We start from the raw sequence: 21086 nt of genomic DNA, 5'->3' as shown, positions 1-21086 counted from the left end.
GCAACATGTGAGCATCTTCAGCTCTGGGCAAGGAAACCAACAGCAGCTGGGTCTCAGGAGAGTGCTGCACGGCTTCCACCCCCTGCTTGCTGCTCTTGCACTGATACGCGTTTGCTCCATGTCTTGATGGCTGCCTTAGCAACAGAAAGGACTTTCTCATGTAATTCGACCAGAGCACGGAAGGGCTACGAGGCTTCCAACAGACCTCTTTCTCCTTGCCTTTTAGGGGGCTTTATAGCCTGATGTTGCCTGCCTAGGCTGTTTTCTATCAAATACCACTAGGTGGCTCAATGCTGAATTCACTCCGGGCAACAACTTTCAGTGGGATGCATGGCGGGGGGAGGAATTTAGGAATTGTCCTTAGGCGATGAGCACCACCCTCATCGCTTCTGTAATTTTCAGATCTCGGTTGCAGATGCTGGAGGAGGGAAAGGGGCATCCCAGCTAAAGAATGAAATGGGAACGAGCTCATTCTCCTTTCTCACGTGAAATGAAATGGGAATTTCTCTTGATTTATTCCTTGAGAATTGGGACAAGGGATAGCCTGGAGCCTAGTAGTCCTCCCTAGAATACCAGTCACTCTTTTTTTTTCTCCCGATAAAAGAAATATGTGTATTCTTCTTTCCTTTTAAGCTCTACCAAAGGCAATTGTTACCATCATTAAAGGCTTACTTTGACCTGAGTTTGCCTTGAAAACACATAGTCGATAAGGGGTCTATCCAACATACCGAGAAAAGAGCTTGCACTGCCCACCACATGACAAGGCTGATCCCTACAAGCTTTTGTGACTGACACCCTCCTGACCTCTCTCCAGGCATGCCCTGGAGGAATTGCTAACTCTCAGTTTTCTTGCTTCTCTCTATCACAAATCTCTGTTTTCCTCACATTCCCATTTCCTTTTCCTCCACAGTGCTTCTTGGGTTGCCCTTCACTTTGTGTACAAGGATTTATATGATTTCCTGTACCAGGAACTCTGCACTCATCTCTTTTTTTTTCTCTCCCAGACAGCGCAATTCCATATCCCAGGAAGGCAGTGTCCCTTTCCCTGTCCCCAAACTCTTACTTGTCTGTACAACAGTACTCTGGTTTGGTTCAAACTTCATTTGGTGGTGACAGCCAGGGCATCTCCCAGCACTCCATCCTGCCTTCTACTTGGGGTGCTTCAGCTCTGAGTGTTGCTTGGGGCAAGTCTGAGTTTGTCAGGATGTCAGCACCTTAAGGGCAATGAGGAAGAGGAGAAAAGATGAGATGGAAGCATTGTTGAGCAGGAATGTGCAAGCTGGTGCTGTCATTCAATTGTTTGAACAGTGAACAACTTTGGAGATGCTTGGATCTGAAGCTATGCTAAACAACTGGTCCATCCCCCTCCTCTGGCTCTCCCATTCCCCTTTCCCCATAGTTAATAGGGTTTTGGCCAGTGATACTCTCCCTGACTTTTTGGATTTGATTAGAAAATAACGATATGACGTGCAGGCAGGCAAGCACAGAAAACCTAACAAGTCAAGCATGTGGTTTCACAAGCTCTGACAACAAGTCAAATATCCCCTTCCTTCCCCCTCTTATGGGCCTTAGAATTCCCCATTTAGGGACATAGAAAGAGATGTAAGGAGCACCAAGATACAGCAGAGATAGCACTTGCCTCTGTCTGCAGCTGAGTGCAACGAGGCTTTGGTTTCTGCAAAAGGAGCTTCTGCTAACTATTGACAGATTAGATGTTTGTCTCAAAGTGTAAAAATACAGATCTTCTGAACTTTGCTGTATTTATGAAAAAATGGATAAGAAATGAATTTAAAAGCCCCACCTAAAGATTTAGCTCCCCTTTAGCTTCTGTCCCCACAAACACTGCTTGCCTTCTCCCCAGAGGGCTCCTCCTGTCTTCCTCATTTTTAGGGTGGAGGCTAATGAGCCTCCCCGGCCCTGGTAAGTCAGAATTAATTAACGTGCAGATCCCTGCAGGCTCCCAACACCTGCTAACAGAGAATCCAGCCAGTCTCTCACGGTGCCTTTCAGCACGCAACAAGCTTTAGCACCTGGGATAAGGGAGGGCTGCAAACTCTGCTTTTGCCTGCATGTGTTTATAAGGGAAAAAATAAAAAAATAAAAAAATAAAAGCCAAACTTCAGAGTATTTTGCAAGATTTTATTTTTGTTGTTGTTTAATTTGGATCTGCAACTTTTTCTGCATGGGAGGGGGCATCTGCTAGCAGGCAGCTCTGTTTCTCACCATTCCTGGGTTGGGGAGGCACTTCTAGCTGAGTCCTGCCTCTCTACTAATGGGCACCTCTCTCTGCTGGCTGGTGGCTGCCGTCTGTGGCAAATGTTGTAAAGGATGTAGTCATTCATCTTGGGATGCAGTTATCTGATGCAATGGCTCTCTAGGGACTGATTCAGGACCACTATAGTAAGGATATTGCAGCTAATTGGATTTTTTTCTGCCCCAAGCTGTGTTTCCAGATGTGACATGGCAGCATTGCTTTATTAACCCAGCAATGCTCACCTACTCTCCCTGTTACAGAGGAATGGATTTATTTTTCTCCTTTGGTGTTGAATCACAGTGTAGTGGGGGTGTTCCTGACAGGTTCTGAGCAAGAGCCAAGCGACTGTCCTTGCCTGCTAGAATTTTACAGTAGACACCAAGCAGGGCTGTCACCCTGCTGAATGTTGGCATTTAATATTTCAGGGAATACTTTCCTGTTATCTCCACTTGTAACTGACTCATTTCAGAGGACTGGGCAAACCAGAAATAAAAAATTCCCAGCAACATTCTTTGGTGATTCATTCAGGTGCATAAAGCCTTTCCAAATGCTCCCCCATAGCTAACAGGACAAGCATTTTGTCTGTGTTTTGCTGGCTCCCATCTCACCAGAGCCTTAACCAAGCTACTTGTGAACTGCCACCATACAGCCCTCCCCTGCTCTGGCGTATGTGTTCTGCTCCAGCATTGTGCCACCCTTGGTGCTCTTGAGCCCTTGCCACAGCTGTTTTGTCACCCTCACTCCACAAAAACACAGTACCGGTTTCCACTAGAGCCTGTGGCTGGGAAGTAGTTACATGGCTTCAGGCTGACATGGAGCAATGGTCTTGTTTCATCTGCCCACGCTGCTCGCTGGATGTTTGTTCCCTTCTATGTCACCTCTTGGAGAGAGATGACAGAGGCCCAAATGGAGACAAAGTGATCTGCTGGAAGTTGTCATATAGCAAGCCCCGCTTCCCTCACAGTTTTGCTACGTGCTTTTACCAAAACTCTCCAGGACTCTCCAGAAACCTGCAAACAACTTTGGCAATGGCCTCCATAAATGTTGCTCCACAGCAAGAAAAGCCACATGCAATGCCATCTGCATCAATGTTAGAGGCTTAACTCCTTTGGAGACCTTATACCTGTGGACATACCTGTTTTTGTCTAGCCTATTTTTCCACCTCTCCCTCTCAAAATTTACCTCTTTTCTGTATTTTCCCCCATCTGTCAGCAACAGGACAAGTCTCCTTTAGTATGGAGAGCCAGCTGGTGTTTCTTTGCCCCCCGCTCTCTCTGCTAGTACCAAAATAGTGGTCCTTCTCATGATCTTCCAACCTGCCTTCCCACACAGTTCCCTGTGAAGCATCTTCCTAGCATGCTGTCCTTGGCTTGCCTCAAGGCTGCAGTTCTTTAACTAGAAGACACGCTTCTGGCATTCCTGGGAACCGAATTAAAGTCATGCTGGCAGCTGCCCTCTGCCCTTGTCTACTGCAATTGCTCAAAATGATGCCAGCAGCCCTCTGAGTTGCGTTGTGAAGAGGGTTGCCAGCAGGTCGAGGGAAGTGATTATTTTCATCTGTTCAGCCCTGGTGAGACATGTCTGCAGTGCTGGGTTCAGTTCTGGGCTCCTCATCCAGTACAGCAGAAACAGGGTCTTACTGGAGCAAGCCATAAAAATGATGAGAGGACTGGAGCATGACACACGAGGAGAGGCTGAGAGCTGGTACTATTCAGCCTGAAGTAGAGAAGACTTGGGGAGGATCTTATCCACGTGCGCAGATACTCAATGGGGTGACTAAACTATCAGACTAAACAGTTCCTAGAGGCACCTTCCAGCCTCTGCTGTTCTGTGATGCTGCTTGCTGATCTTCATGCCCTACAGTTAAGTCCCTCTTCCTTTACTCCTATTATCCCTCAACCATCTTGTGGTGTGGTGTTTGGGGCTCCTGGGGGAAATGACAAATTAACTCCTCTGCAGCGGACACTTAGAGTTACCTGAGCAGCTGAAAATGCACACCTAGTTTAGGAGTAGATGAGAAAAAAAGACTTTCCATAGGGTGTTAAATCCAGGGAAGGCATGTGGGATTCATCCCATCTAACTCTGTGTGTTTACAGTATAAGCATTTACGTGTGAGTTGTGCACCTCAACTCCCTTCAGAGTCAGTACAGAGAAATAGGCATTTCTTGACGGGGATTTGTGTGTCCTGTTTTATATCATACGAGATGAACCATGCTCAAGAAGTGTCTTTCTTTCACTGATGGCTTTTGGCAGAGATTATAGGAAGAAGGTGAAGTTTGGGCTTCCACGCTGTGTATAGCTTATGACATTTAGGATGATTCCTACCTATGAAATTTGCACAGAAGTGTATCTGTTATTATTTAGAGTAAATTTTTACACACCATAAACTGCAATGAAATTTGATGAACATCTCCTTGCCTCAAAATAGGACTAAACAGGCAACTAAAAAACACAGGCAAGCCACAGAATGCTGGAAATTCATACAAGCAATCTAGGAGCAGAATGGGTCCCTTCTTTTTGCTTCCACCAGAGAGTACTGTTGAGGTACAGCTCAGAAGCAATTTGAGCAATGGGACAACACTGGGCCAAAGCTTAGGGCCCCAAACACAACCCTACCTATTCCTTGTGTGGCTGGGCTCCTCAGACCTGAGTCTGTGGGATTTTAGGGAACACATTAGTTGCACAGTCCATATTACAATCTCTGGAGTGAGCAGAAAAGAACTGTGGAAAATTGCAGCCAGGGCAAGGTGTCTCAGTATGGAGATATCTTAGCTCTTCCTTTGCAACTCTTAGCTCAGACTTCTTTGCATACATGCACCAGAAACGATTTCATGAGGACAGATGATCTTCACCTCATCATGTTGTTGATTGAACTTCTTAAAGGAACAAGCAGCAAGGAGGTAATGTTTGTCCTCAGCAGTGTTAGGCCCGCTCTGGAGTCTCAAATGACTGAAAAACACTGCAAGATGGCACAGCCTGCCTTATCTCAGCATTTGAAGTACATAGAGGCAGCACAGCATAAAACTATGCATTTTGCACATGCTGGCACATATCTGGAGAGCATCAACAGAAATCTGATCAAATATGGCAGTGGTTTGCCTATGCAGCATGATGCCAGCACATTCTATAGGAAGCCAGATTGCATAAGCATGCTATACATAAGCTGAGGTGGCAGTGTGGTGGGTGTGTGCGTAGGGTGAGCCTGGGTGCCTTAGCCTGTCAGACTTGCTGCAAGGGTTCTGCAAAAAGAAAGCATAGCGGCAGATTTCATCAGGCAAAGTCCTCTTTGGGAAGGACTCTTAGCCTCAGGATTCTTCAAAGGAAGTGACAACTTTTAGATATCTGTATGCATTAGCAGGAATTAGATAATCATAAAGGTCCCTTCCAATCCAAACCATTCTGTTATCATGTGATTCTATGATTTTGGAATATTTAGGATTGCAGAAAGATTTAAGATTGAGAAAGATTATATAAAGTCAATTGCCAAGAAAAAAGGCACACAAAGAGTCGCCAAGAATACAACAGTTAATCTCAAGTTAAGATAGTAAAACTAGCTCCTGGTTTAAAAGAAATCGTGACCTGTGATTTCTTAGCACTTGGGTGCTAAGAGACTTGCTTGAGACCTCAGATAACTATGTAAGATTTGGGTGATATTAAGTGTAGATATTATCTGTTGTCTTGTAAAATAGAGTATGCAAACATGTTGGAAAATGCTGTGTGATGCAAGAAAAGATTTTATGTCTAAATAGAACAGAATTATCTTGTCATTGTAACATTTAATCTTCAAAAAACTATAAAGTATTTCTATCTTACATTATTTTGGTGGTGAGAAGAAAGTGGCATGGAAAAAATGCTTGGAATGCTTGACTCTAGGGTGCTGGAACCTTATTTAAAACTGTAATTTCATCTATTTGCTATTGAATTTTTAATGGTATGAAAATACATCTTCATGTTGTTTCCTAGCAGAGCTGAATGAATGGCAAGGCCGAGCCGTTTTTTTCCTCTGCTGTACGTGTGTCCACCTTGGCAAACCAAAGGACCAGTTCCAGTGCTGGCATGATTCCATGGAGGTCAAGAGTGTTCCAGCTGCAGGGGTTTTTGTCCCCAGTCTCGTTAAATTTCAAGTGCAAGAGAAGACTAGTTTGGAAAGCTCACATTCATCCTCAATGAGCAGAGTTTCAGATCATGACAGTAGTAAAAATATGTCCTTAATCTCCTGGAGGAAATCAAGGGCTCAATCAGGCAAAGAATAGCAGGGAGAGTCTGAGTACATCTAGCAGTATCCTGGAGAACTCTGCACAATGTTCTTTCCGAGTGCTTAGGAAACGACACAGGAAATATCCTTATGCAGAAGCACGTATTTGCATGCCATTAACATCCCAGTGCTTAAGCTGTCCTCTAAACTGGACCTTACTCTCATGATGCACATCTTCATCTCATCATTTGTCCTTATGTGCTTCCACCTTCCTGGAGTAACTGTTCCACTCTGGGCTCGTGAGGGCAGGGAACAAGAACAATCAAAGCAGCAAAAGCAATTCTCAAGTGCTGTTGGGAAATCATGTGCTGTTTTTTACTCTTTGTATAAATGTTCCTGCTTTTTCCATTTCAAAGCAAATCGAACAGAGGGCAGATTGCCTATTCAATGCCTAGGCACACTTGCTTCTGATGATAAATGCTTGCACTAAATACACTAGTCTTAAGTGGGAGAAGTTGGTCAACAGAGCTACCATGGAATTTCACTACAAGAGCTGCACTCTTTTGCAGCAATTAAGTCTTACCCATTGGCTTCACTTTGCTAGTCCAAAGAGTAAATGCTATTTACCAAATATTCTCAAGTATGCAGGACCTTGCAGCTGAAAATCTTACAATTACCATTGCAAGAGCACTGACCAGCTGCCCGGCATTGATCTCACTAGCCTGAGTTGTTTTCAGAGCAGGCTTCAGCACCCGAACTCACCATGCCAGACTCTTCCATGTAGTCAACGCTATGACACCATTCCTCTACCCTTCTTTAGCTGTGCCCTGGAAGTACTTACTTCCTTCTGCCACCTGTTAAAGGCAGCTTAGGCAATCAGCTTAGACAGACATCCAAAATGCTTACCATGTGTGGACAGGTGAACCCCAGAAGTCTTGTCCTGAGATAGTAGTTCTTTGTGAACCTTCTTTATTCAGAAGTGTTTCTTTTGTGATTAGAAAGTCCCCCAAAACTCTCCATATTTCAGAGGAGAAAAGGATTTCATTGATTACAAAGTTCCTGTCCTAAGAGTTACAGTGAGGCACTTCTGTGTCACAGCATCTCTGATATTTGACTTTCTCAAAACCAGATCACAGAGGGTAAATGTGTTTTACAAAAGAGCCAGCTGGTCAGTCAACAAGATCCAGAAGAAGAGGAACAGAAATTGCCCTTTCAGGCCAAACTGTAGCTAAACTCCTCACGCCAAAACCCAACAGTGCCCCATAACATTCAGCCTTTTGCTTTATTTTGATTACAACATTTTGTTTTTAAGAAAATAATACCCAGAGGATTACCCTGTGTCAATCACCATCCCAAGGGTGACTAACACCTTTCATTTCAACCATCTATTATGACCACTGGATGTCTTTTGTTAAATTACATGCCGCATGGTGATGCCTGAAGGCTTTTTCTCTTCCCACAGACCTTTCCCTGGCATTTCTATTGATACGTCAGCAATAGCTTTGTGAGAGCTTGGCTTTGGTGTCAGAGGTAGCTCATAAAGTTTCCAGTGCCATTTTGCCATCTCAGTCTCCCAGCACCCATATATTCCTTGCTGCCTCCACAGTCTCTTTTGTGACAATACTACAGTTGTCTGTGGGATCATACCAAAACTCTGAACTGATTCACACTAAAGAGCACTTCCTCTGGGGATTGTTACTTCTAACTTGGTTAAAAACCTTGAACCACATACCTTGCTCTGGAGGTGGGGGATGCCCATGGACAGGACAGTGCTCTGTGGTGGGGAGCCAGCTATGAGGCACCAGGGAAGGGATGAAAGGGAACATTTTAAGCTAGCTTCCCTGACAAAGCCAGAGTTTCATGAAAGTGTGGCATCTGTGAACCTTGTGCTGTATCAGATGAAATTTAAGCCAATTAAGCCAATAATTTTGTTCCAAGTTTCCTTCAACAGCTCTGGGTTTTTAATTTTTCATTTGAGAGGACAGCCAATTCTCACCTATGTTCTTTCCCCCCCCCCCCCCCCCCTTTCTTTTGCATTTTAGTGATCATTCAGGCTTTATTTTTAGAGTTACTTTCAAAACGTAACTCCCTACTGATTGTACAATAAAGCTAAATAAAATCTCTTCAGCATTCAAACAAATGTCACCTGGAAATCAAAGAAGAAAGCTTTCAAGGGGCACACTTCAGTAGCCTTAATACTTGTTTAAAATATATGCTTTATACTTTAATTTCTCTAATTTACCTCACTTACGGCACAGTCCTCAAAGATTTATGAATTCATAGGGAGTTTGCACACTGCATGAAATTAAGCAAAGGGATAAATTGGTAGGATTAAATGCACCCGTACTCAGAGCGGGGGCACTGTGGGACTTAATGCCCTCACAGGTTTCCTGCTGAAGTCTGCTGCTGGCAGAAATGCATTGCCTTCATCTGGTATTGCAATGGAATCTGTACCAGCTCAGGCCATGGTGACAGGACGGTTATTAGCAGATCTGTCAGCTTTATGAAGTCAACTTGCCCTGGAGCAGCTGCAAGCATACAACAATCTTCTTTCTCTTCAGTTAGTCCGGTACACAGAAATATTTCTGTGCCAGCTTTATGCTTTTTTACCAGGTTTAGGCTGGCTACAGGGAAATTGACAGAACCTGGTCCAACTAAAGGTGTTCTGTGACTAAATAAGTCCTTCACTCACACAGAAAGTCTGTAGAGCTCACTGCTTTGCATCATGTCGTCGTGGCATCTCTGACGCAGCACATGGCATATAAAGACTGCATTCAGGTCCATGCCAAAACAAGGCCTATGTTTACGAGAATGAAACTCCACCTACCTCTTCAAAAGCCTAGTGAACTTGCAAACTCGAACTACATTTATATAAGGTGCAGAATTATGATAGCACAATCCAGCCATCTCCATGTAGTCTTCCACCACACTGTGAGCACAACTGAGCACAATGCAGCTGAGAGCAGCAGAGGATGTGAGTCTCAGCGGGGGCTGGGGAAAGGCAGGCATGGATAAGGTGAGACCCATTTTTCCAAACAGTATAGGAAGCACTGTCTAACACTTCATACTGTCACCAAAATTAGAAATAAAGGGGGCTATTTCCAGCTCTAGTGAGCATCTCCAACTGCTCCTGAGTGAGATAAGGGACATCAGGATGAGCATGAGGGAGGACAATGCTCACTGAGGAGGTCTGACTCAGAGAGAGGAAGTTTGGTCAAAGCAGCTCGGATGTGTCTCATGGCCCTGTATGAGAGGTGAGGTGCCACAGCTGGGTCATAGGAAGATAACCAGAAGGCAGCTGAGCTGCAAAAACAGACAGCCTGAGACAGCCATCTGAGCTCAGTAGCAGCATGCTTTGCGTGATGGATAGCAGGACCAGAAACAGCTGGCTGGTTAAAACTCAGTGAGTGAGCAGTGTCCGAAAATATACCCAGGATCTTCTCAATTAGCCCAAGCATGCAACAGTATTTTTCTGCCAAGCTTATGCATTTTTGCCAGCCCTAAGTTTGGCTGCAGGACTGGAATCGCCCTTCCTTGCCCTGTTTTGTTGGAGGGATGGGAGCAGTCTCCTCATACCAGCTACAGCTCCACTGGCTTTAAATCCTGTGTGGGCATGTTCAGAACCAGATGCAAAATGCCCCAGCTATTTGATGCAAATTGGTAAACTTCACTCTGCTGGTTCAGATCTGCTCATTGATCTCTCTGGAAGCACGGCTGTCCTGAAAAACTTCATTTCAGCCATCAAATCCCTGTGTCCTACAGCTTGGGTGGACCTCTAGCTATAGATGTCCTCTACTTCTAGATGGACCAGATCCCATCTTCCTTCTTCACAGACAGCATTAAGGTGCTATAAGCACTGTGTTATGAGCTCTGTTCTTTTCATATAAACATTGTCCCATGCTCATTTATGATCTGGATAAAATCAGAGCTGCTGGATGCCCTAGTGCTGCACTTATGAGATATCAATTTTTACAGGGCTAAGGTTACCTTGTCTCCTAAGGCTATGCTGCAAAGCCATTTGAGGTAATGCTTTCACCTGAAAGTACCTTTTAAGACATAGCTTCACAATACCTAAGTCTCTTGTGATAACAACTGGAGGAAATCCTGCTTTCACTTTGCTGCTGACTACTCCTCCAAGGCAGGGTCTTCACAAGAGGTGAAGCAAGCCCTACAAAAATAAAAAACGTTTTCTTTTTTAGCTCATATCACCCAGCTATCTGACTACAGCAGAGGGGAGCTGCATTGACATATCTGAGAGAGCAGCAGTGATGTGGGTCCCAGCAGGGGTTGAGGAAAGGAAGGTATGAATGAGGTGAGAACCATTTCTCCAGACAGTACAGGGGGCACAAGTCTAACACTTCACAGTATCAAGCAGGTCAAAATCACTCCCATTTTCCAAATAGCGAAAGGGAGGGGAGGCAGGAAATGAGATGCCCCAAGGCTACAGGGTGAATCAGTAGTGGAAACCAAATGAAAATTCAGCACTTCCTGTCTCTTTACTCATCTGCTTGAGTACTGTTGATGATTAAACTCATAGAATATTAATGCAGTTGGTGACCTCTAGAACTCTGGTCAGAGATCAGGACCCCAGTGTATTAAATGTGGAAAAGAATAAAACAAAGGCAACTTTAAAGACTGAGGGGGAAAAAAAAATAGATGGCAAGAAATTTCTTTGTAAGCAGAAATGAACGTTGGGCTTCCATTACCCCACAGTGCCTCTTCCAGAAAGGAAGGAAGTTTCTCCAGCTCTACCCCGATAGATCCATTGAGAGTTCACACTGCCTTCAGCCGCAGTGGCCCCCACAAGGCAATGGCTGCCCTTTCCCCCCTGCACACAGCTCTGGCCCCTTCACTGCCCTCCTTCCTGTCAGTGGCTGCTCAAGCAGGCAAGAAATGAGCCACCAGCCTGGGGAACTAAAACATGAAATTTCAGCACTAAAATTCAAAATCCATTTCCTTTCCTTGGTTTACTATGAGTAAGCCCCAGCTTAATGCACAGCTGTATGAATGCTGACACAAGGGATGAGGTGCCAGAGGATAAGAATGAATGGCTAGGGACTGGAAGGCTCTAGCTGTCTCTTTCAAGGATGCTCAGAGTGCCTGGGAAACTACAGATTCCCTGTTCCCCTGCTTCTGTGAGCACAATAAGCAGGAAGAAGTATAACCATGTCTGTGGGTCACAGGAAGAAGCGCACTGGCCCTGCAGCTCTCTCCGGCTTAGTTTGTCATTAGGAAACACAGTCGCTGCTTGAGAAGTGGGGGGACAGATGGATGGATGGACACTATGCATGGGGCTGAAATAATCTTTCCATGGATTTTAACCCCATTATGATTTGTAAGGCCATGCTACTGTATAGAATCATATAATATCTCAGGTTGGAATGGACCCAGGGGGGACCATTGAGTCCAACTCCTGTCCCTTCGCAGGCCCACACAAAAAATCAGACCATACGACTAAGAACTTTCAAACGCTGTCCAAATGCTCCTTGAACTCCAGCACTTGGGTCCGTGCCCACAGCCCTGGGCATCCCGTCCCACGCCCACCGCCCTGTGGCATTCCAAAGATGCCCCTTTCCCTGAACCCCAGCTGCCCTCCCCTGACAGCTCCATGCCGTTCCCTCGGGCCCTGTCGCTGTCACACAGAGCAGAGCTCAGCGCTGCCCCTCCGCTCCCTGTGAGGAGCTGCAGGCGCCATCAGGCCTCCCCTCAGCTCCTCTGCTCTGCGCTGAGCACACTTAAGGGCCGCAGCTGCTCTTCACGTCTTCCCCTCTAGAGCCCTCACTACCCATCTCCTTCAGGGATCCTGGTTTAACTCTGTGAGGAAGAGCTAAAGCAGACTGCTCATCTTCTTCCCAGTGGTTTCAGATCCTTATTTAACCTTTATGCCTTCTAAACTGGGCAAGCTCACCATGCTGGTGCAGAGGATGATGAACATGTGAACCAAGCGGTTTTGGCCACAGGCAAAGAGACTTCTTCCTCAAGAAAGCAGCTCTTTCATCCCTCAGCTTGTGTAGGGAGGAAAAGGAAGGTGAGGCAGTGCGGTGCTTCTCCCTGGGAACCAGAAGGAAGCAGTCATATGGCAATTCATTCTCTTATGGAAACTGTTTTTTCTCTGAAGTTAGGGGTCATGACAGTTTTCAAGGACTCACTGTCTTATCATCAGCACTTCTGCTTCCTTACCAGTATTCTGGTAGAATGCTAGAATAAATTACAAAAGTCATTACAGTAAAATACAAGCTTAAAGCAGCAAGGGACCACCATGGTGGAACCGCAGCAGGAATGGAAGGGCTGCTTTGAAAGTGATGCCTCCTATTTCATTAGATTGGCTCATGACATCACAGGCAGACGTTGGTGCGATGGCAGTAGAGGCTGAACCTTCCTGTCAACATTACATTTTGTTGCTGGGAGGGAACAGAGGGTGGTCTGACAGAATGGTATCTGACATGGGAGCAAGAATGAAGCAAATGCATCACTGAATTCCTCCATGCAGAGAAAATGGCACTCACTGACACTCACTGACTCTTGCTGAACATTTCTGGAGACCAAACAGTGGATGTGAGGACAGTGAGGTAGTGCGTTTCAGCAGTGGTGACAGTGGGTCACCTCCAGTGGTGCAGATTGTTACAAGTGCAGCATGCAGGCTCTTGCTCATCACTGGCAAAAATGCATAGTTAATGGTGGTGGCTATGTTGAAAAATAGTGTTTTAAAGCTGAGAATTTGCTCTATCAAACAGTGCTGTTGAGCTCTTTGTATGGCTTTGTAGTTTCCACAGAAATAAATAGGAGGAATTACTTTCAGAGAGACCTATGTCTCTGGGAATTAATAGAAAGGGGCTAGAAAACAGGGCAATGACATAAGACTGTATGTGGCATCCCACGCCATGAACAGGGCATGGAGATCCCTTCCCTGTCTCAAAAATAGGAACAGTTCAACAAAGGACTACATGAAATGACTGCTGCTCACAGCATCAGTTGAAAAGTCAGAAAAACTGGGGGAGAACACAAGCCTATAAAAAAAGAATTCCTGCAGAGAAAACAAATAGGAGATGGTTGCTGTCTCTTCCAATACAAGAACCAGCAGGGGCTTCCTGCCAACTGGACTCAATGGCAATGGGCAAAATGGTCTTCAATCCAGCAATCTGTGGAACTCCCTGCCAGAGGACATGCAGAAAGGACAAGTTAAGTAGCCCAAATAACGAAACCAATCTGCTGTCGATACATTTTGGTGTAAATCCAAGGCTAAAGCTCGCTGCACACCTCTGATTCCACCACCCGTGTGCCTTCTTCCTCTGCAGCGAACACAGCGGTCTGCTCTCGGCCTAGGTTTGCCATCTTGGTAACAACACTCAGTGAAAACGCAACACACCATTAAACTGTTACGGTAATTTCACCTCACACTTTCTGCTCAACAGGTTTGCTCTGTTTTAAAAGCATGTTTCTGCGATACTTATAGCTACGTATATGTAATTCTGTGGTTAAAGCCGAAGAGACAGGAAAACCTTGGTTCCCACAGGAAACACGCCCCAACCTCTCGCAGGCAGGTAACATTTTTGCCATATCAGTGCGATAAAGAACTTCAAGGGAAGATGAATCCTGCCAAGGTTTACACCTGCATGCGACTGCCTGCTCGGGAGAGGTTACTGGGAGTTTTCCACGTGATGAGGCTGTTGCCGGAGGATCTCCTGGGCGGGCGCGAGGCCTGAGCCGGCTCTGCCTGGCGGCGAGGGGCGGCTGGGAGCGCGGAACTGGGCGGGGGTCTCGGAGGGGTGACGGAAAGGTCCCCGGAGGGCAGAGCGCACAGCGGGGGGCGCGGGGCTGCGGCACCCCGGGACGGCCCACGCCGCCCACGTCCCCGCCAAGGACACCAGCGGGCCGCCCCAGTCCGGCCTTCGTCGCCTGCGGGGCGGCTCTCGGGCTGCTGCCGGCCGGGCGGGTCTGCGAGGCCGTCCCCGCCCCGGCCCTCGCCCTCTCTCTTTCTCTCCACGAATTTACCCAGAAGTGCTTTGGTGCGGGCGCGTTTCCGCCGGTTTTTCCTGTTGGAGAAGGGAAGGGGGAGCTGTTTTCTCTCTCTCTCCCTCTGCTCGCAGTATATTTTGTATCCCTTTTCTCCTCCTCCTCCTTCCTCCTCCTCCTCCTTCTCCTCCTCCTCCTCCCCGGCTATCTTTGTCTGGCTCGCAGCACCCCGCTCCCGGTGCCCGCCGCCGTTTCATGCCAGGGCAGCGCCGCGGGGAGGGCTCGAAGGCGGCGGCAGCTCCGCCGCGGCGCTGGGCGTGAAGCCCCCCATGAGAGAGCGGGGCCGCGCCCGTCGCTTCCATCGGCTGCCGGCGTGAGCCGTGCCGGGCCGAGCCGTGCCATGCCCGGCCGCGGGGAGCACCGCGACGCTGCCACAGGCTGCCGGCCCCGGCGCCGCTCCTGCCGCCGCCGCCGCGACATGGTGTGAGCGCCCGCCCGGGCACCGACCGACCGACCGACGGACCGGGACGCCGCCGCCCTCCTCGGAGAGCCCGCCGGACCGCAGCACCTCCGCTCCCTGCCTGCCTGCCTACTTCCCTCGCTCCCTGCCCGCCTTCACCTCCCGCCCCCCCCTCCTCCCACCCGGCAGCCATCCATCCATCATCCCCCCCCCCGCCAACCCCTCCCAATGCTGAAGAGTTTCAACCCGCCGGGGCTGGAGTGAAGAAGGGAAGGGCAAAAAGGAGGAGAGGAGCTCCGCGCCATTCGCATCGTTCTCGGGGAAAGGGGGGGGAAACGGGCGGCCTCGCTCTTATTTGACAAAAAAGAAAGGAAGCGAAGATGAAAAGGAAAAAAAAAAAAGGAAAGAAAGGAAAAAAAAGAAAAAAGCCTCAAAAATGGCGAACGATTCTCCTGCAAAAAGTCTGGTGGACATCGACCTTTCCTCCCTGCGGGTGAGCGGTGGGGCGGGGGCCTCCCGAGGCCGGCGGGGCGGGGGCCGGCGCTCCCCGGCATTGCGGCCGGGCCGGGTGCGGGGAGCGGGGCTGGGGGAAACGGGGGAGCGGGAGTCGGGGAGCGGCGGCCGTGTGCGGGGCTTCCCGAGGGGGCGGGCGGGGGGAGCGCGGCCCTGGGCCGCTTTCCTTTGTTTGCATGCGTTGGCATGTGCGTGGAAAAGCAGGGCGCAACAGCTGCACGCCGCCGGCAGCCCGGCTCGCTGGCTGGCTCCGGAGCGGGCTGGCAGGGCTGTGGCAGCGGTCATCGGCTGGCAAAAATGTGACCCTGCTTCTGTTTTGTCCATCTCCCGACCCTTTGCCCCTTTCCCCTGCAGGATCCCGCCGGGATTTTTGAGCTGGTCGAAGTGGTTGGTAATGGCACGTATGGGCAAGTCTACAAGGTTGGTGGCAGGATTTCTCTTTTCTCTGTATTGCTGTTTTGTCCAGACGGGAGCTGGGTCCTTCGCCTGGCTGATGATGAGCAGAGGGGTTAGGGTGACAGAAAGGCTGTCCTTGTCACTGCTGCAGCCCCTGACAAGTTTGCTGGCCTCTGTCTTTGCTTTCAAAAAGGAGCACCCATCCCGAAACAGCTTAATAGCCCCCTCTCCCCCAAGGAAGAGACCAAACCACTGTCAGTGTGTCTGAGCTTTAGAAATAGCTCCTAGTGCTCATTCAGAATTGCTCAAATCCTCATGGAAGTTACGGCTGCTGCCATGATGGGAAACAAAGGCTCTGCCCTTGGTGGGAATTGCCACCCAGTTCCTTGTTGGGAAACCTTCCCAGGAGCCTGGTGTGCTGAGCACTGCTCTGACAGAGGGCACACAATGGCCATCAGATCAGCGTTGGAAATGAGAGCGTTATTTTGTGAAAATCAGAATTCCCAGATGAACCTGTTTGACAAGTGTATGCCTTTAAAAAATAGAAATAGGAGAGTGCCCGTGTGGGTGTGAAACTAGCCTACTTTTTGTTTTTTTATTTTTTTTTCCCTCCACTGTTCAGTCAGTGGAACAAACAAATCTCAAGATTGCATGACTTTGCAGTGAGTGATGGTGACCAGGATGACTAATTATTCATACAGTCTTAGTACTTGGCTGGAGGTGGAAGGATCTCGCCTTAAACTGTACAGAAATGCAGGCAGAATGTGCAGAAGGAGGGTGAGATAACTGGAAGAAGCCGAACATGCCCAGCTGCTTGGGTTTTTTTTTGCTTATAGATAAGGCAGTGCAATTTTTAAGCATTCCTGATGGCTAGATGCTGCTGAAAATGAAACACATGTTGGTTTGTTTTGAGGGCGTGAACCTCAGCCTTTGTGCTGGAGCAGGCAGCGCACAGCATGTGCGGTGCGAGTGGTGGGATGGTGGGGCTGCTGCTCCAGGCAAGAAACTGGGATCCCCAGGCTGAGGGAAGGGGCAGTGGGTTGGGATGGTGCACTGGCACTGCCTGCTCTCGGCAGGCTGGGTTTTTTGCTGCAATCCTCCTGCTCCAGAGCTTGCGTCACCTGAAGCCCTTATGCAAAAAATCATAGGGCACAAAAGGTGTGACTTTATCCTCTTCTGTTAATGATTGCAATGTAGTGCTTTGTTTCTCGGTTTGCTTGCTAATGCTGTGACTTAAACCAACCATGACTTTGTTACTTAACTGGCTTAAGCCTAGAAATTGTGAATTTGGTTTCTCTTAGCTGTGCTATAGCTCTTCCAGTAAAGTTACTATAGGAACCACCCTCAGCACGTGTGCTTGTTGCTGTGGAAGAGCAACCAATAGCCGGAGGTGCTATGGGCATCAGTGGCAGAGGTGGCAGGCGGCTGCTGTCCTGGCTGTGATTTGTTTGTGAGTCAGACCAGGTTTCCTCTGGCCCTAGAATCATGGAATCTCAGAATGGTGTCTGTTGGAAGGGACCTCGAAGTCCACCCAGCCCCAACCCTTGTTGTGGGCAGGACTGCCCCCCACCAGCTCAGGCTGCCTAGGGCCCCATCCAACCTGGCTGCGAGTGCCTCCAGATATGGGGTAGCACAGCTTCTCTGGGCAGCTCTGCCAGGGGCCTTGCTGCCCTCTGAGAATTTCCTCCCTCCCTGTTTCCTCTTGCTTAGTAACTGAGGACATGGCATCCTGAGCATCAGGAATATGGGAAATGGTTAATATTGGTATGCTTGCAGCAGTTGCCAGATGTTCCTAAGCTCAGGTGTTAAAGTTTGGATTTGCACAGCCACTTCTTTGCTTCGTACATGTATGTGAGGTGTGTACACATAGCAGGGTAGCACATAAACAAGATTTTCCTTTTTCTGATTCCAACTCAGTTCCTCTCTTCCTCCCAGCACCTCAAGCTGGGAGCTCCACTCCAAGCCCTGATTCTCTGTCACCAGCAGGCATTGGCATCACTGGCATGGCTGTGATGTCACACAATCCTGCTGGCAGCAGGATTGGCTGGCGACCTGCCATTTGAGGAGGATGGGGGCAGTTGGTGACGTTATTTCTTTGTCTGGCCGGGAGGCACCAGGGTGGCACTGGCGGTGCCCGGCCCTCTGGGGCCTGCAGGCTGGTGGGAGACTGCCCTGACCTGGGGGGAAGGCCACATGTGGGCTGGCCATTCCCTTCTGAGCCTTGGCTGGGCCTAATGAACATAGCTCAGGATTGGCGAGCTGATAGCTCAGCTATTTATTAACTCTGTGTATGTCTAGCTGTATAGATACCTACCTGTATGCCCCCACAAAATAAGAGGTTGCTCCCTGCCTGCTGCTTGGCACCTGAATGCTGCTCCCTGACATAGAACAGCATGGATTCCCCTGGGATTTTAAGCCATTTTTAAGTGGGTTGGCTTCTTGTGACTGCAATATGGTGTTTGAACATGCTGAGTTTTGGGCTGCTCTGCTTGACATGCATAGAGTTGAAGTAATTTTTGTCATCACAACCCTGCTGTGTCTCTCCTGTATACTTGGAAGTGAACTGGGAAAAAAATGAGCTGAGGGTCCCAGATCTGTGTGCCTATAAAGCAATGTCAGTCCTTGTGTGGAGGAACGCTTGATGCATCCCTGAGGAAAGCACGGCTCTGCAGCTTGCCATTGCAAATCCTGGGTAATGGAAGCCCAGCTTGGAAGTGGTTTGCCCTTTTGGAATTGGTTCAAAATCCGTGGATGACAGCACAAAAGGAAGAGGGAAGTTTTTCAAAGCAGTGTTTATTTTAAGTTAGCCAGCAAGCAGTTAAGTTGTGTGGGATGCAGTCAGCAAATTTACCTTGGAGTTGCTGCAGCAGCAAGTGGCCACACACCTCTGATAACTTTGCTTTTGTGAAGAGCCAGGGTCTGACATTTGCTGGAATTGGGAGAATTTTTCCCTCCACTGGTCAGAGCTCAGTGGGGTGCTTCTGGGCAGGGCTGACTGTGTAGGGATTCCCCTTGCAGCCCTCCTCCAAGCAGTGGGATGAGGATTGTGATGTACAGCTATGAACTGCAAGCAATGGGGGATTTTGCAGAAAAACAGCAGTTGGGCTTTTGGTGCCTGTTGCTGTCTGGCAGAACAAAGGCCGTGCAGGCAGTCCTGAAGTCCTTCCTGCTTTATCACAGCACTTCAGTGTGACTGTAACTTGCAGCCAGCTTCCCAAGTGATTGACTCTCTTAAGGATCCTTTTTTTCATCTTTTGCAAATAGTGAAAGGGCATTTTTAGCATTGCTGTGGTTGAATTTTATTTTTCCTTATGCTGCAATGAGCTTAATCTGAAGTTTTGCTCACGCAGAATAAAAACACACCCGAATTTTGCCTTGAGATAAGATTTGAAGTGGTTATTTCTTCTTCTTTTTTTTTTTTTTTTTTTTTTTTGCATGCAAAAATGTGAATTAAAGGCATCGATTGATATTTTGCATATGTACAAATCTGTACCATCTGATCATTCCCAGAGGTGTAGGGCTTATTACTGTTGCTGTTGAGACTGAACCACATTGACTTGCTCAGTCACTCTTTTTCTGTGTGTGTGTATATGTTTTTAAGTCAGCTGACCCCCCCAGATAGACACCATGATTCTCCCTTAGCAGAAATGATGGGGGAAGGGTGGCTCCTTGAGAGTTCTGAGGTGTGTGGCAGGACTGCCCTAGAAAGCTCAGAGTTAGGGGTGATGTTTCTGATTGTCCCCAATGCAGGCTGGTGTGGGTCTCTAGGAGCCTTGTAATAGTTAATTCATAGTGAAGGCTTCTTTTGTTGATTTATGTTGCAGCCTTCCAAAACTGCATGTAAATGATGTGTATTGTCTAACTGCTGGCGCATAAAAGGAAATGATGTAAGATGTGATCGTTTAAATGCTGTTAAATGCTGATTTGAGAAGAAATCAAAACTTGGATAAATATTTTCCCATGCTAAGGATACTTTGTTTTTGTCTTAGGGGACTTTCTGTCCTATATAAGGTGGCTGTGTTGGGGTAGGAAGAGAGGACAGCGGTTGATATTCTGCGTGTAGTCAGATTTTTTTTTCCCTTCTCCCTTTTCTTTCTTTCACTGCTAAACAGCCATCATTGTGGATTGAAATGATTTTGTTAAACATGAATACAATTCCAGCCTTATCGCTATAAAGACAAGCTGTGCTGAGGAGCAGTGAGGTCACTGGCTTTCAGAAACTGGTCCAGACCAGCTCACTATGAACTTCTCCCATTCCTTCTCTTATTTTTGGGGGGGATTCTGTTGCAAAGTGGGAATTTGCTGTTGGCTGGTTCCAGAGTAGGCTGGAATAGTAGCATTTCTCAATGTCCTACGGTTAGATGCGGCCCTTAGGCCTCTAACTCCACCATCCTTCAAAGTGGCTGAACTTTAGACCAATTCTTCATCACCCAAATTCTTCTTAATTAAATATACAAAAGCTAGGCAGGTGGCCAGTGGGGATTACTGATATTTATTTTTATTTAAAAAAAAAAAAAAAGGAGAAAAGAAAGCAACCTGCCAATTGTGGGTAACTGTGTGTTCCTCTCACTCTTCCTCGTCCAATCCATCTGTCTTTTTGTCAAAACATCTTTTTTTTGCACCTGGTATTAAATCCAATGGCAGGCTCTTGGGGCAGGGACTCTATTAATGTAATTAGACCAGGTTCCAGTTCTCTGGGACCTGGATGTACGCAGTGCTTCAAGGTGATGGATTTAACAGTATTCAGCCCAAAGTCTTATGCTAACTCATAGGAAGTTGAGTTGGTGTTTCTTTTCTTTTTTCTTTTTTCTTTTCTCCTGTTGGAACATTTCTCAATTGATGTGGATAAAATCAGAACTGAAATTGTATCGCATTCTCTCTTCTTGTTTGTGTGCATGCTCTCCCTTTTACCAGCTGAGCTGCTGCTGGCAGACGTGTTCCTGCTGCCCAGCTTACCCCCATTGACATAGGCAGGGGTTGTGCTTGTAATGGAAATTTTGGTGAGTTGTTATCAACTTCCAGGCACCGGAGCCTCCACGGCAGTGTGCAGAAATGCATATTTGCCTCTGAGGTGATGACAAGTCTGTGCCTCTTATCCTAGGGGACAGTATAGAGGAATGTTCCTAAAGGGGATCCTGTCTTAGAAGAGGTGTTCACCCTTTGCGTTTCCCTGCCTTCGGTGTATACATTTTTTAATATAAAGCTTTGGAGCAGATTTTTCTAATGTGGCCTAGTGTATGTTTGTGAGTACGAGTTGTGTTCCAGGCATTTTCAAGTTCCTTCCTTTGCAAACTTGACTTCAGCCTGGTGGGTTA

At 47.5% G+C, this 21086-nt stretch overlaps 1 protein-coding gene across 11 annotated transcripts in view; it reads left to right on the top strand.

Annotated features, from left to right (window-relative positions):
* Positions 1 to 15251: 15251 nt before the first annotated feature.
* MAP4K4 (mitogen-activated protein kinase kinase kinase kinase 4) overlaps positions 15252 to 21086 on the top strand; it is a 149120-nt gene continuing 143285 nt past the window's right edge. For all 11 annotated transcript variants that reach the window (XM_042867974.1, XM_042867966.1, XM_042867973.1 and 8 more), the window contains exons 1-2: positions 15252 to 15355; positions 15730 to 15795. In XM_042867974.1, coding sequence (XP_042723908.1) covers positions 15299 to 15355; positions 15730 to 15795 — 123 coding nt within the window. In that variant the 5' untranslated portion in view covers positions 15252 to 15298. The remainder of the gene's footprint in view (positions 15356 to 15729; positions 15796 to 21086) is intronic.

This window comes from Lagopus leucura, unplaced genomic scaffold, assembly GCF_019238085.1.
Source record: "Lagopus leucura isolate 7727_CA_CO unplaced genomic scaffold, USGS_WTPT01 Super-Scaffold_100001, whole genome shotgun sequence".
NCBI lineage: Eukaryota > Metazoa > Chordata > Aves > Galliformes > Phasianidae > Lagopus > Lagopus leucura.
The sequence above is the reverse complement of the archived record's forward strand: the minus strand, read 5'-3'. Positions and strand labels throughout refer to the sequence as shown.